Genomic DNA, 13,559 nt, shown 5'->3' with positions numbered 1-13,559 from the left:
TCAAGATCAAGTTATCTGCATCTCCTGCGCTTCATCAAGCCACTCCCATAATATATGTCGCGGTTCAAATGCACAAATGCATGTATGGCATAGATATCTATCTGTACATCATGTGTGTAAAACTCCAATAAAAAAAAATATTACGTAATTATTCCCTCACGAATGAATCTCTCACAGAGTAAAACTGTCGGTGTCTATATTATGACACTACACGGCATTATAGTGTTATTTGCAAATTTTTAAATCATTATTATTGTCCCTGGTTTACATTAGGGTACTCTTGTGGGAAAGTAGCAGAGGCTGGGACAGACTTTAAACATCACCTCCGCTTAAAAAGATGCAATCTAATCCTGTTTACATGAAATAAGCCTGCTCCCGAGCAGGTTTGAGCTTACGGACCTGTTGCTATGACAGCAAGTCTAGGATGAGCTTCGAAGAACCAAACGATCCAAGATCATGCCAAATCGTCAACAATCAAATCCAGCTAACTGAGTTAGCGACGTACGAGGAACGGGACCCTGGTGCAATGTGGCGCCAGGCATGACGCAAGTGTTTTTTGTTAGTTTCACCCAACACAGTTATCATTTTCACATCCTGCACCACATTGTTTAAATGGCAAATGCACTCATGTTCATCTGTTCGCCCATGGGGGTGCTGGTCTGAAAACGAGGTGTGTTCAGGTGCATTGTTGGCGTGTGTAGCTATTTTGAGGAAACTGAAATAAACTGCGCCATTGACCAACTGAAACCTGATCTAAAGTCAACCGCGCAGTATTTGTTTTGTTATTTAAAGAGCGCGTTAGTAATATGCACCTATAGGTGGGTGCACAACGCACATACACTCTGCGTATTACACACACAGGGATGCGCAGCAGCACACAAACATGCCAAATATTAAAAATAAAAGGATTACTAAGGATTGTAAGAGATTATTATTGCATGCATAAAGATAAAGATTCTCTGGATGGTCTGCTCCGTTTCCTCACTAGAGAAGCGTTCAGTTTTCTTATTGCAATTTCCACCATGTAAACAGAGAATCCGCCATGGCGCGATCACAACTGGCTTTTAAAGGGAATGGGAGATGAGACACTGATTGGTTTATTTCACGTTATGCCCAAAACACCCCAATTACTCATTAAGAGAATAGGGACAACCCTTTTAGACCATGCGCCGGGCTGCGCTGACCATTTTTCCAGTCCTTAAACTAGCAAAAGTGGATTCGGACACGCCCTAAGTGCACTTGCACTGTGCGCATTAGACCATGCACTTAGCTTGTTAAAATAGGGCCCTAAGTAATAGTTTCCATCTAATTACGCAACATAAAACATCAGTTTGCTTATGACAGAACTGGGCATCAAAATGTGAAATATTAGCATAATGTCCACCTAAAGGCATATGCTATGTCTTGGCGTTCCAATCGATCTGCTTGATCATTCGCATTTTACGAATCTCATTTTGCCTCCAACTGAAATAGGACTGACAACATTAATAACTATTAACAAGCTAAAGCCTGTGATTATGGTAAGGGGTGTTACATTTCTATCACACACTTGAGGTGTTCGCCCAATCAGAATGCACTAGGTCAGCTGGCCAATCAGAGCATTCTGGGATTTTCAGAAGGAGGGGCTTTGTCAGATCATTTCAGACAGGCTGGGAATAAAGGGGCTGCAATAATCTAATGTTTTTAAAACATTAAAGCATGGTAACATATTCTAGTACACCTAATAAACAAAATATTGACCTTTTAAAATAGCATCATATGGCCTATTTAAAGTCCCACATAAAGAACGAAGCATGATGCTGCAGGTGCATACTTCATGCATGTGTTAAATATGAGTTGTTCAAACCCACTAACCTCATGAGCTAAAACCTGTCTGTAGTGTTGTCAAAAGTACCGAACGCGATACCAAGTTGTTACTGAAATTGTAAAAATGTGACACTTTGAGCACTGTTGAGCGGATTCATAAACACCTCTGATTGGCCATTGTGTTCTTGCGCTCAACAGATGTTTTAAAAGCGGGAGTTTTTGAAAGCCGGCATCTACCAGCGGACCGGTGTGTTGAGAAATCGAGTCCCCCCAGGAATCGCGTCTCCTTTAGGACCCTGAGTGATCCCATTGGTTCAACTGACTTTAAATAGGTAGTATTTTTAGCGCCTGATTATAATTCCTGCAAAATCTCGTTATGATTTATATTGTTTAAAGGATTAGTTCACCCAAAAATAAAAATTGTCATTTATTACTCACACTCATGTCGTTCCACACCCGTAAGACCTTCAATCATCTTCAGAACACAAATTTCACAAGATATTTTTGATGAAATCCGTGAAATCCGAAAATTACATTCTCAGTGAGGCTTCCATTGACAGCAAGATAATTAACACTTTCAGATGCCCAGAAAGCTACTTTAGACATATTTAAAACAGATCATGTGACTACAGTGGTTCAACCTTAATGTTATGAAGTGAAGAGAATACTTTTTGTGTGCCAAAAAAAAAACAAAATAACGACTTTATTCAAAGTCACTTGAACCATTGAAATTTCGAAACATTTCAAAACACTTATGACATATCAAAGCATCATTTACTGAAATTACGTGACTTTGGCTGTTTGATGCACGCTTCGAACTACTGACTCGAAACAAAATATTCGTAAAGCTTCGAAGCTTCATAAAGCAGTGTTTTGAAATCGCCCATCACTTGATATTGTTGAATACAGTCGTAAACGCACAAAAAGTATTCTCATCGCTTCATAACATCAAGGTTGAACCACTGTAGTCACATGAACTGTTTTAAATACGTCTTTAGTAGCTTTCTGGGCATTGAAAGTGTTAATTATCTTGCTGTCAATGCAGGCCTCACTGAGCCATTGGATTTGATCAAAAATATCTTAATTTGTGTTCTGAAGATGAACGAAGGTCTGTAGAACAACATAAGGGTGAGTAATAAATGACACAATTTTCATTTTCGGCTGAATTAACCTTTTAAAATGTGTTATAATGACCATTAATGTATTTTAAATGACTTGGTTTATTGTATATAACTGAATCTATAGGTTGTGAAATATAGCCTTTTTTGTTCTTACTGTTTTTTTTTTTTAGTTAGCTTTTGTACTAGCATAGCATACATCTACCAATTAGCCTGCTAGCTTAGCTTATATAGTATAATAGTAATATACACTATACCACATTGCTATTATTGTGTAAAATTAATATTAAATTACTTTTACAGAACATAGTACACAACAATCCTTATCCTTATAAAAAAATACATTTTTTTAGGCATGGTTGTCTTTCCAGTTTGTTTTATTATACAATACATAGGCATTCTAGGCACCTAATGTAATAAACATCATACAATAATGAAATGGGTTATAATTAGTCAAGACATCATGATAACAACTATTGATCAGCCATTACTGCCTTGGTCCTGAAGGAGACCCAATTCCTGGATGGACTTGATTTCTCAGAACACCGGTCCGCTGATAGACGCCTGCTTTCGAACGCTCCCGTGTGTATCCGTGTAAGCGCTCGGTGAAGAGCATCATTGATGTCTATTTACAACATGTTTTTGAAGCGTTGATCATGAACACAGTGGCCAATCAGAGGTGTTTACGAATCCTCTGAATAGCACTCAAAGCGTCACATTTTTAACATTTCTGTACAGACTTGGTATCGCGGTTTGTACATTTGACAACACTTTCCTGCTTTTTTACCTGCTCCATCCATCAATCCATCCACCTTCTCCCATCTTCCTCCCTTTTATTTTAGGTTGTGAGAATGCTGCCACTCCATGCCTGCATCTTTTCTTTTCTTCATTGTCATGTTTGTGAACCGATAGCTGGTGTTGTTTTGTGTTCAGTGCTGGCGTGAGTGCGGCCCCGGGCTTCCTGTTGAGATCTTCTTCATCACTTTAAGCAGTCGTCTGAGGATGTGTCTGCTTTGTTTATCATTCACTGCTCTCCATGCCTGGTATTTGTAATATTTTTTTTTTGCATGCCCTTTATTTAGCATTATGTTTTTATAATTATTCATACTTTTTAAGATGCTCAGGCTGACATTAACACTTTATGTTGTTTGTTATTGTGGATAATGGCCTGCTTGCTCTTTTGTTCACGATTTTAACTTCATGAACTCACTTAACATATTTGTTTTACATTAAAATGACACCCATTGCTTCATCAAAAAACATAAATATAATTGTTTTTTTTATATAATGGTTGATTTCCAATTCATATCATATATAATATATATATAAAAAAATCTAATCAGAAATCATTCTAATATATGGAAGCGGATTACGGCCAAGCCATTTTAAAAAAAATAAAATAAAACCATTTTGAGATTAAAGTCGTTATGATGCGAGATTAAACTCATTCAATTTTGAGAAAAAAAGTCGAAATTCAATGTTGAATAATATCATAATATTTTGAGAATAAAGTAGTTGCAACTCGTTAAATTTCGAGAGAAAAAACCTAATTAAATTGTTTATCCTTGACATTTTATTATTGACTTCTCTCGAAATGCAACAACTTTATTCTCAAAATATAATCATTTTATTCTCAACATTTTCTTTTCAACTTTTTTTTCTCAAAACATAATGACTTTATTCTCAAATGTTGATCATAAAATGTTGATCATTTGACACTGACGAATGGAGTAATGGCTGATGAAAGTTCAGCTTTGATCACAGAAATAAATTATATTTTAAAGTTATTAAAATAGAAAGCTATTATTTTAAATTGTAATAATATTTCACAATGTTACTTATTTTTCTGTATTTTTAGCATAAGAGACTGTTTTCAAAAACATAAATTAATATATATATATATATATGTATACAGTACAGTACAGTCCAAAAGTTTGGAACCACTAAGATTTTTAATGTTTTTAAAAGAAGTTTCATCTGCTCACCAGACTACATTTATTTAATTAAAAATACAGTAAAAAACTGTAATATTGTGAAATATTATTACAATTTAAAATAACTGTGTACTATTTTAAATATATTTGACAAAGTAATTTATTCCTGTGATGCAAAGCTGAATTTTCAGCATCATTACTCCAGTCTTCAGTGTCACATGATCCTTCAGAAATCATTCTAATATGCTGATTTGCTGCTCAATAAACATTTATGATTATATTCAATGTTGAAAACAGTTGTGTACTTTTTTTTCCCCTTGATGAATAGAAAGTTCAAAAGAACAGCATTTATCTGAAATACAAAGCTTCTGTAGCATTATACACTACCGTTCAAAAGTTTGGGGTCAGTAAGAATTTTTATTTTTTTGAAAATAAATTAAAGAAATGAATACTTTTATTCAGCAAGGATGCATTAAATCAATCCAAAGTGGCAGTAAATACATTTATAATGTTACAAAAGATTAAATTTCAGATAAACGCTGTTCTTTTGAACTTTCTATTCATCAAATAATCCTGAAAAAAAATATTGTACACAAATATTTTGTACAATTATACACATTAAATGTTTCTTGAGCAGCAGATCAGCATATTAGAATGATTTCTGAAGGATCATGTGACACTGAAGACTGGAGTAATGATGCTGAAAATTCAGCTTTGCTTCACAGGAATAAATTACTTTGTGAAATATATTCAAATAGAAAACAGTTATTTTTAAATTGTAATAATATTTCACAATATTACTGTTTTTACTGTATTTTTAATTAAATAAATGTAGCCTTGGTGAGCAGACAAAACTTTAAAAACATTAAAAATCTTAATGGTTCCAAACGTTTGGACTGTACTGTGTGTGTATATATATAATATATAATATATATAATATAATATATTGCTACCTATGGAAAAAATTAAGAGACCACTTAACATTGATTTCTGAACTTGGAGTGGTCTCTTAATTTTTTCCATAGCTCTATATACATATATATATATATATATATATATATATATATATATATATGTTTGTAATTATATACTATATATAATTATACTTTTATGATAATTAAAGGTTTTTGCATTGTGACATTGATATATTTTCATGATTAAGCTCATTTCTTCTTAAATTTCTATCTCTTGTTACTGTAATGCGAAAATGTTTTTTTTATATATATATTGTAATATAAAAATATTACATTCTCAATACTGTAAAGGAAAAATGCCAAAACTGCTGTTTAGCAAAAAAAATTCTTGTCAGTTTAAAAAAAAAAAAAAAAAAAATTTTTGGTTAAACAGTAATTATTTTTTACATTAAAATATTATTCATAGAAGGTTTTAATATTAATGTTACAGTAATTCACATTACAGTAAGTTACCTACAATGAAAGCAGTACTTAATTGAAAAAAAAAAAATAGATAAATGAATGTAAATTTGTTAAATTACTAAAATTTAAGCTTCTTTTTTATGCAGACTATACTTGAATTTTGCTTTCTTTACATTTTTGCGTGAAATATATCTCAAATTTTGTGTTTTTGTGAGATTCCCCTGTTTCGATTCACATTCACCTGCTCAGTCAAACCGTCTCTTTAGACATCAGAGTTTTACAGCGGCTTCATTTGAATTCATAATGTTTATGATGTTTGCTTAACTAGTACTAAATCAACCAACACCCACCGTAGACAACACATTCCTCTAGTATGTCATCACCCAAGACTTACTTTGTTTCCTCCCTCAATATTTAACTTGATATTTACATATGGCATCGAGGAATATGGTATACTGCATAGTATCCAACAAAGGACACATTATATTTCTCCATTGCTGAAGGATGGGGCAAACCCTGCTGTTTGATTGTTCAGTTTCAGGTAGGAAGTGCGTAGGGGGACGTCACTGAGGAGTGATGCCTGTTGAAAGTGGAAACAGCGCAGCCGCCCGTCAAGTCAAACAGAAGCGCAAGTCGCACAGTCTCTCCATTAGGAGGACCAACAGCACCGAGCAGGACAGACCAGGCATGCAGAGAGACATGCTAGAGGGACAGGTATGTTGTTTTTTTGTCTTTGTTTCTACAGTGTAAGCTTACATGATCATGTATAGATCTAGGGTTGAAGTTCGTGGTTGCGAACACTAGAGGAAACAATTTGAGCGTGCTGACGTCCTCAGGTGTACAAGCAAGAATGACACAAAGCCAGTTCTGTGACATAGTTTATGATTTTTTTTTTTTGATAAACACCAAGTCATGACAGCTGGGATATGCAAGTCATGTTCAGTCCCCAGGAAGCCAATGTTGATTGCTTAATGACGTGCTATCTTAACATAATGGGAGCATCAAAAATAACTTTTCTCCAAAACTGGCTGATAAAATGAAATGGAATTGGCAAAAATAAATGCAGGGCTCAGCATTAAGCCTTGTCATGTAAATTGGTTATTCACTTGTCCGAGTAAAAAAGTTGCTTGTCCGGGTGTAAATATAATTTATTCTTAAGCAGTATTCTCATTAGTGTTTTATCAGCTTTGACATATTTAAATATGCATGTTTGTGATATTTACCCCAAGGGCTTTTTTTTTTATTTTATCTTTATAAAGGGCATTTTCCCCCTTAATCTTATTAAATATATGCTTCATCTTTCATTTTAAATTCTTAAATTTGATAAATAAATTTAATTAAAATATTAAGACACTATAGGGATGTTAAATTAAAAATTAAATAATTTACACTGAAAAATTACAACTGTGTTAAATAATGTTATATTGTTTTAAATATTTTTTGAAAATAGAAACAAGAAATGTTGGAGAAAAAAAAGATAAACATGAAACTAAACCGGCAGTAAGTGGTGGCAAGTGAGCATCTTAATGAGTGAGTCTTTGAGTCATTTATTCAAACGATTTGTTCAAATGGCTGAATGAGGCACTTGTTTATAAATGGGTCATTGAATTATTGACTCAACCAATTCATTCAAAATGCTGAATCATTCTCTAAAGTGTTGCTGTGAGATGTGCTGTGATTTGTTCTGAACTACTGCTGAAATAGAACAAAAACAGTCAATATTCCATCTAAATGTAAGCGACATAATATTAACTACTTATTTATTCAACTGTAGAATGAATCAGTGTCACATTTTCAATTGTGATGTGTTCAGAAAGACTGCACTCTTGGTCATGTGATGTTGCTTAACTGTATCAAATGTTATAAATATAAAAACACCACATTTTAAATTTTTACTGCAGTATGTTAACTGAGTTTCTTTGTGTGCCCTGCTCTCATTTGCTCTCAACGTTCAGAAATTGTTAACTAAAATGGGCAATACTTTGGCTGTTATTAAAAGATGTGCAAAATATTTTACACCACAGTTTTGTTAAACAAGTACTTTATGCATTGTTTTTTTCACACCTTGATTACTGCTCTGTGGTTTGGTCCAATACTTCATCAACTAATATAAAAAAACTACAAGTTATTCAGAATAAAGCTGCACGTCTGGCTCTCTTATGTGGGTTTAGATCAAATGTTGACAAAATGCATGAAAGCCTCTCATGGTTTAAAGTAAAAAATAGATGTATTCACTAATGGTATTTTTATATAATGTTATAACAAACAAAACACCTTTTTATTTTATATGAAAAACTGTCCTTTAGTACAGATATACATCATTATCTAACGAGGCAGGCAGTAGGATGTAGTTTTATTTTACCTATAGTAAAAACCAAATCAATTCAACGTTCAGTAAGGTATAGAGCAATGTGTGAATGGAACTCTCTTCCAAATACTATTAAACAACAAAACACTCTGTATGGTTTCAAAAAATCACTTAAGAAATATTATCTTCAAAGAAACATATACAGTTAATATATATTTAATTTAAAGAGATACTGTTATAGGGTTCTTAGTTACATTATTTTGATATAGATCTATTCGGAGCGGTGTTTTTTTTTTTTTTTACTGTATAATATGTTGTTCCAATGTAATGTAATGTCTTGTACGTATGGTGTATATCATAAGTTGTATTGTCACATGGTAGATTATAGGACCCCAGGAAGAATAGCTTTTAGCTTATGCTGAAGCTAATGGGGATCCAAATAAAACAAACAAACAAATTTGTTTCTCCTCAAGAAGTTGTGCAAGCCTCAACAGTGCTAACTACATTATATAGTACATTATATATTATTATCCACTATCGATTGCCACTTACACTAAATGTAATAAAATCAGAGTCATTTGTTTCTTAGTTGTTGTTTTTTTTTTTTTATTGACATTTTTATCAGGCTATGAAAGCTTGTTTCCGTCACTAAATAAAAAATAAAAATGGTAACTGTGACTTTTCCTCACAATTTGGACTTTTTTCCTCTCAATTCGGACTTTATAACTCGCAATTTGCATTTATATCATGCACTTCTTATAACTTGAAATTGTGAGTTTATATTGCACAATTCTGAAAAAACAAAAATCAGAATTGTGAGATATAAACTCGCAATGGCGAGAAAAAGTCAGAATTGTGAGAGAAAAAGTCGCAATTGCCTTTTTTATTTTTTATTCAGTGGCGGAAACAAGCTTCCATATCAGGCAACTTGTTCGGTTGAGCAAGTGAAATTCTCTTTTAATTGCCCCTTCCAAAAATCCAATTGTCCTGGACAAGCGTTAATGTCGAGCCTTGTTTTTTAATTCTAGGTTTTTATATACAGTTTATTAGAATGTTGCAAACATTTACAACACACCTGCAAAACAAGCAAAAATGTTTAGAATGAAAAATCCTAAAATGAAATTTTAAGTTAATGCATTAACTTTGCTATCCCTACTGAAAAACCAATAACTAAATAACAAGAACTGAACTAAATTGAAAGAACAGATCGCAATTAAAATATAAATAAAAACTAACTTGACAAATTGAAACTGTAATTACACTGGATCAATGTCTTTATTGAAAGAGATTCCAGTTTGGATGGATGGAAAGGGGTGTACTGTACACTGGTGTTGAAAAAATTAAATGTCACAGTCAAAGTCCAAGTTACATCTGGTGAACAAATGACATGAGTTAAGTATTTCTGTCAATGAGTAGTTTCGTCATTGTTTTGGTACTGAAACGTATCCCTGCAATTTACATCCTCTTACACACATCATTTGTTCCAAACGAGTCCGTTATTGACGCACATTCCTAACACAAACATTACTGGAGTGCGTCATTGATAAGAGATGCCTGTACTCACATAAATTACTAGAGTAATCATCAGTTCTCCCATTCAAATAAACGTACATGTTCGTGAAAAGATTATTTTCAACGCAATGTTTTATTCAATAATCAAAGAAGTGTTGAGACTAGTCTAGCTCATTTCAGACTTGAGACATGATGCCATTTGGTCATTGTTTTATTGATACTTAGTGGGTGGGGTGGGGGTATCTATGGTTTGTACTTTCTATGGTCTATAGCCTCATCCATTTTTAAAGAGCGGCACTCTGGGGTTCGATTGTTCTGTCTATTCCTCTGTGGGGTCATTTCTGATTGGCAGCCCCTACTGTAAACCGTTCACTGGATTTAGACTATACTGCCTTTCACCCTCTCAATGCTGTCATTATGTGCAGTTGCTATGGTGACCACAAGTTTTAGGATTGAGTAGGTTTATAAGAATAGACGGCGAGCTGTTGTTTGTTAATTGCTGTTTCTCTCTCTCTCTCTCTCTCTCTCTCTGAAGAGCACACAAGTACATGTGTTAATGACAGAATGGAGAGCAGTTGACTTAGCTTACGCTGTTCTCTCCATTAAACTCTTGTGTTAACCTGACTGCACACCTTGTTGTCCTGGAGTAGTTAATATGGACATAGCTAGTCTAAACTACACAACAGCAATGTTTGTTTGTGGATTGCTTTTCTTTGTGTAGCTTTAATCAAGCTGAAAGACTTTACTTGGAACTTCTTATCCTTGATAATGGAGGTAAGTGAGTTTGGTAGATTAGTTATTTTTTGGATAGAGATCTCTGTATTTTTTGTGCTTTTTCAAAATTTTGTTATGGATCTTTTCTGTTGGAACATCCTTATGATGTTTGCTTACACTCTGTCTCAATTATTTTATGTACTTATTTTATGTACAATTTTAGAACATCAAGATATTGTAAAGTTCTAGAACACCATAATATTTTAAGCAAATGTTTAGATGTAAAGTTTCAGAACAGTTAGATATTTTAAGTTAACTTTTAAATTTAAAGTTGTAGAACAACCAGATATTTTGCGTAAACCCAGAAGTAACGTTTTAAAACAAGATATTTAACATTAACTTTTTGAACAGCAAGATATATTATAAACTTTTAGATGTAAAATTTTAGATCAGCAAGATATTTTATGTAAACTTTTTGATGTAAAGTTCTAAAACAAGATATTTAACAAACATTTAGAACAGCAAGATATTTTACAACTTTTAGATGTAAAGTTTCTGAACAGAAGTTTCTCTATTTTAAGTCAACTTTTACATTTAAAGTTTTAGAAATGCAAGATATTTTACAACTTTTAGATGTAAAGTTTCTGAACAGAAGTTTCTCTATTTTAAGTCAACTTTTACATTTAAAGTTTTAGAACAGCAAGATATTTTATGTAAACTAGCTGATAGCACTTTATTTTATATTCCTGTTCCTGTTCACCATGTACATACTATGCACTTATTACAGTAATTACGATACCGGGGTAATAACTAGGAACTAACCCTGAACTTGCACCTAAACCTAACCTAACCCCTGTAGTTACCGTATATTACCCAGTATTTTATTAGGTAAGTACATGTACTGTAAAATAAAGTGCAATATAAATAAAGTATCTTGTTTTAAAACTTTACATCTATAAGTTTACATAAAATATCTTGCTGTTCTAGACGTTTACGTTAGATGTAAAGTTTTAAAACAAGTAATATTTTAATGTAAACTTAGAATTGCAATATTTTTATGTACATTTTTTATGCAAGATATATTACATACGCTTTTAGATGTGAAGTTTTAAACCAGCAAGACATTTTACGTTAAGTTTATTTGTATATCTGAAGTGTTTTTTTTTCCTCCTTAAAATATACTGTTAACAAGATCCCCTTGACACTCCTTGTGTTGTAGTAGTTTATTTTTATTTCTAGCATTATTTTTTAAATAGTAATAGAACTAAGTAATAAGAACAGTGCAGATGTCATAGAAACACATTTCTCATTTGTTGTCATTGAATGCATTTTGATGGTGCAGTCTCTTAGTAATTTGCAATATGGTTTATTTGATTCAATTTCTAGGACTCCAAGTTGCCGATGGCCTTAAGGAGTAACTTACTAGACCTGTTTGGACAGATTGAGCGGGAGTTTGAAAATCTCTACATTGAAAACTTGGAATGTGAGTAACCAAATGGCTTCCATCATATTTAACATTTTTAACTTTTTTGCATGACTGCATGACACTGTGTACATGACTTATTCTTAATGTCATGGGGACAACACAATCTTAACACATGTAGACGAACTAGTTTTAATTGAGTAATCTTCATCCTATGTTAACTAAGTGACTTCACACTTACTCAGCATTCTCTGAATCCTTAATTGTTATCTGTATTATAATTTATTATATTCTTTTATTAATCAGGAATACTTGTTTCTAGTCAATCTCAGTCAGTGTTTCTCAGTCAATTTTTTTTTTTTATTTAATGGCCTCTAAACTTTACAATCAATCTTGCAGTCACTTTCTTCTCATTTTCAAATAATTTCACTTCCATTTATACTTATCTAGAAATTAACAGTGTAATAAGCAGAATAATGTGCAGTCATTAACAGGGTGATGTCTTTTTGTGTGTGTGTTTATATATATATAATTATGGAATATATATATATATATATATATATATATATATATATAAGGGATAATGTACTTTCAGCTAGTTATATAAAATATAATAATACACATATATACACACATATACACACACACACACACAGTACAGTCCAAAAGTTTGGAACCACTAAGATTTTTAATGTTTTTAAAAAGTTTCATCTGCTCACCAGACTACATTTCTTTAATTAAAAATACAGTAAAAAACAGTAATATTGTGAAATATTATTACAATTTAAAATAACTGTGTACTATTTAAATATATTTGACAAAGTAATTTATTCCTGTGATGGCAAAGCTGAATTTTCAGCATCATTACTCCAGTCTTCAGTGTCACATGATCCTTCAGAAATCATTCTAATATGCTGATTTGCTGCTCAATAAACATTTATGATTATATTCAATGTTGAAAACAGGATTCTTTGATGAATAGAAAGTTCAAAAGAACAGCATTTATCTGAAATACAAAGCTTCTGTAGCAGACATTAAATACATTAAAACATTAAAAATCTTAGTGGTTCCAAACTTTTGGACTGTACTTTATATATGTATATATAGTGTGTAAATATTAAAAGATTGGTTTTGTTCAGTTTGTCAGATTATCGTAACCTCTGTTCTTGTGCAGTGCGAAGAGAGATAGAATCACTAAACGAACGTTTGGCTGGAGAAGGACAGACAGTTGACGGTGGTGATCTGAGCAAAGGAGCCTTAAAAACAAAAGGTACATGCAAAACAAAACTGACATTTAACTTCTGCATTCATAATAACGGATCATTGAACAAGCTTTTGAATAAATAATGTTGTCTTTTGATGGTTCAG

General features: G+C 32.5%; 1 protein-coding gene across 5 annotated transcripts in view; it reads left to right on the top strand.

Annotated features, from left to right (window-relative positions):
* wdr37 (WD repeat domain 37) overlaps window positions 1-13,559 on the top strand; it is a 59,053-nt gene that overhangs the window by 5,553 nt on the left and 39,941 nt on the right. The window contains exons 2-6 of one of the 5 annotated variants that reach the window (XM_067377975.1): window positions 2,005-2,138; window positions 3,858-3,967; window positions 6,770-6,948; window positions 12,155-12,251; window positions 13,366-13,461. In XM_067377975.1, the coding sequence (XP_067234076.1) occupies window positions 6,811-6,948; window positions 12,155-12,251; window positions 13,366-13,461 (331 nt within the window). In that variant the 5' untranslated portion in view covers window positions 2,005-2,138; window positions 3,858-3,967; window positions 6,770-6,810. Of the gene's footprint in view, window positions 1-2,004; window positions 2,139-3,857; window positions 3,968-6,769; window positions 6,949-9,860; window positions 10,829-12,154; window positions 12,252-13,365; window positions 13,462-13,559 lie in introns of those variants that run through there. The other 4 variants (XM_067377974.1, XM_067377977.1, XM_067377976.1 and 1 more) reach the window with 4 other exon arrangements.

The sequence above is a fragment of the Chanodichthys erythropterus genome, chromosome 23, assembly GCF_024489055.1.
Source record: "Chanodichthys erythropterus isolate Z2021 chromosome 23, ASM2448905v1, whole genome shotgun sequence".
Lineage (NCBI taxonomy): Eukaryota > Metazoa > Chordata > Actinopteri > Cypriniformes > Xenocyprididae > Chanodichthys > Chanodichthys erythropterus.
This window is presented reverse-complemented; position numbering and strand designations above follow the sequence as displayed.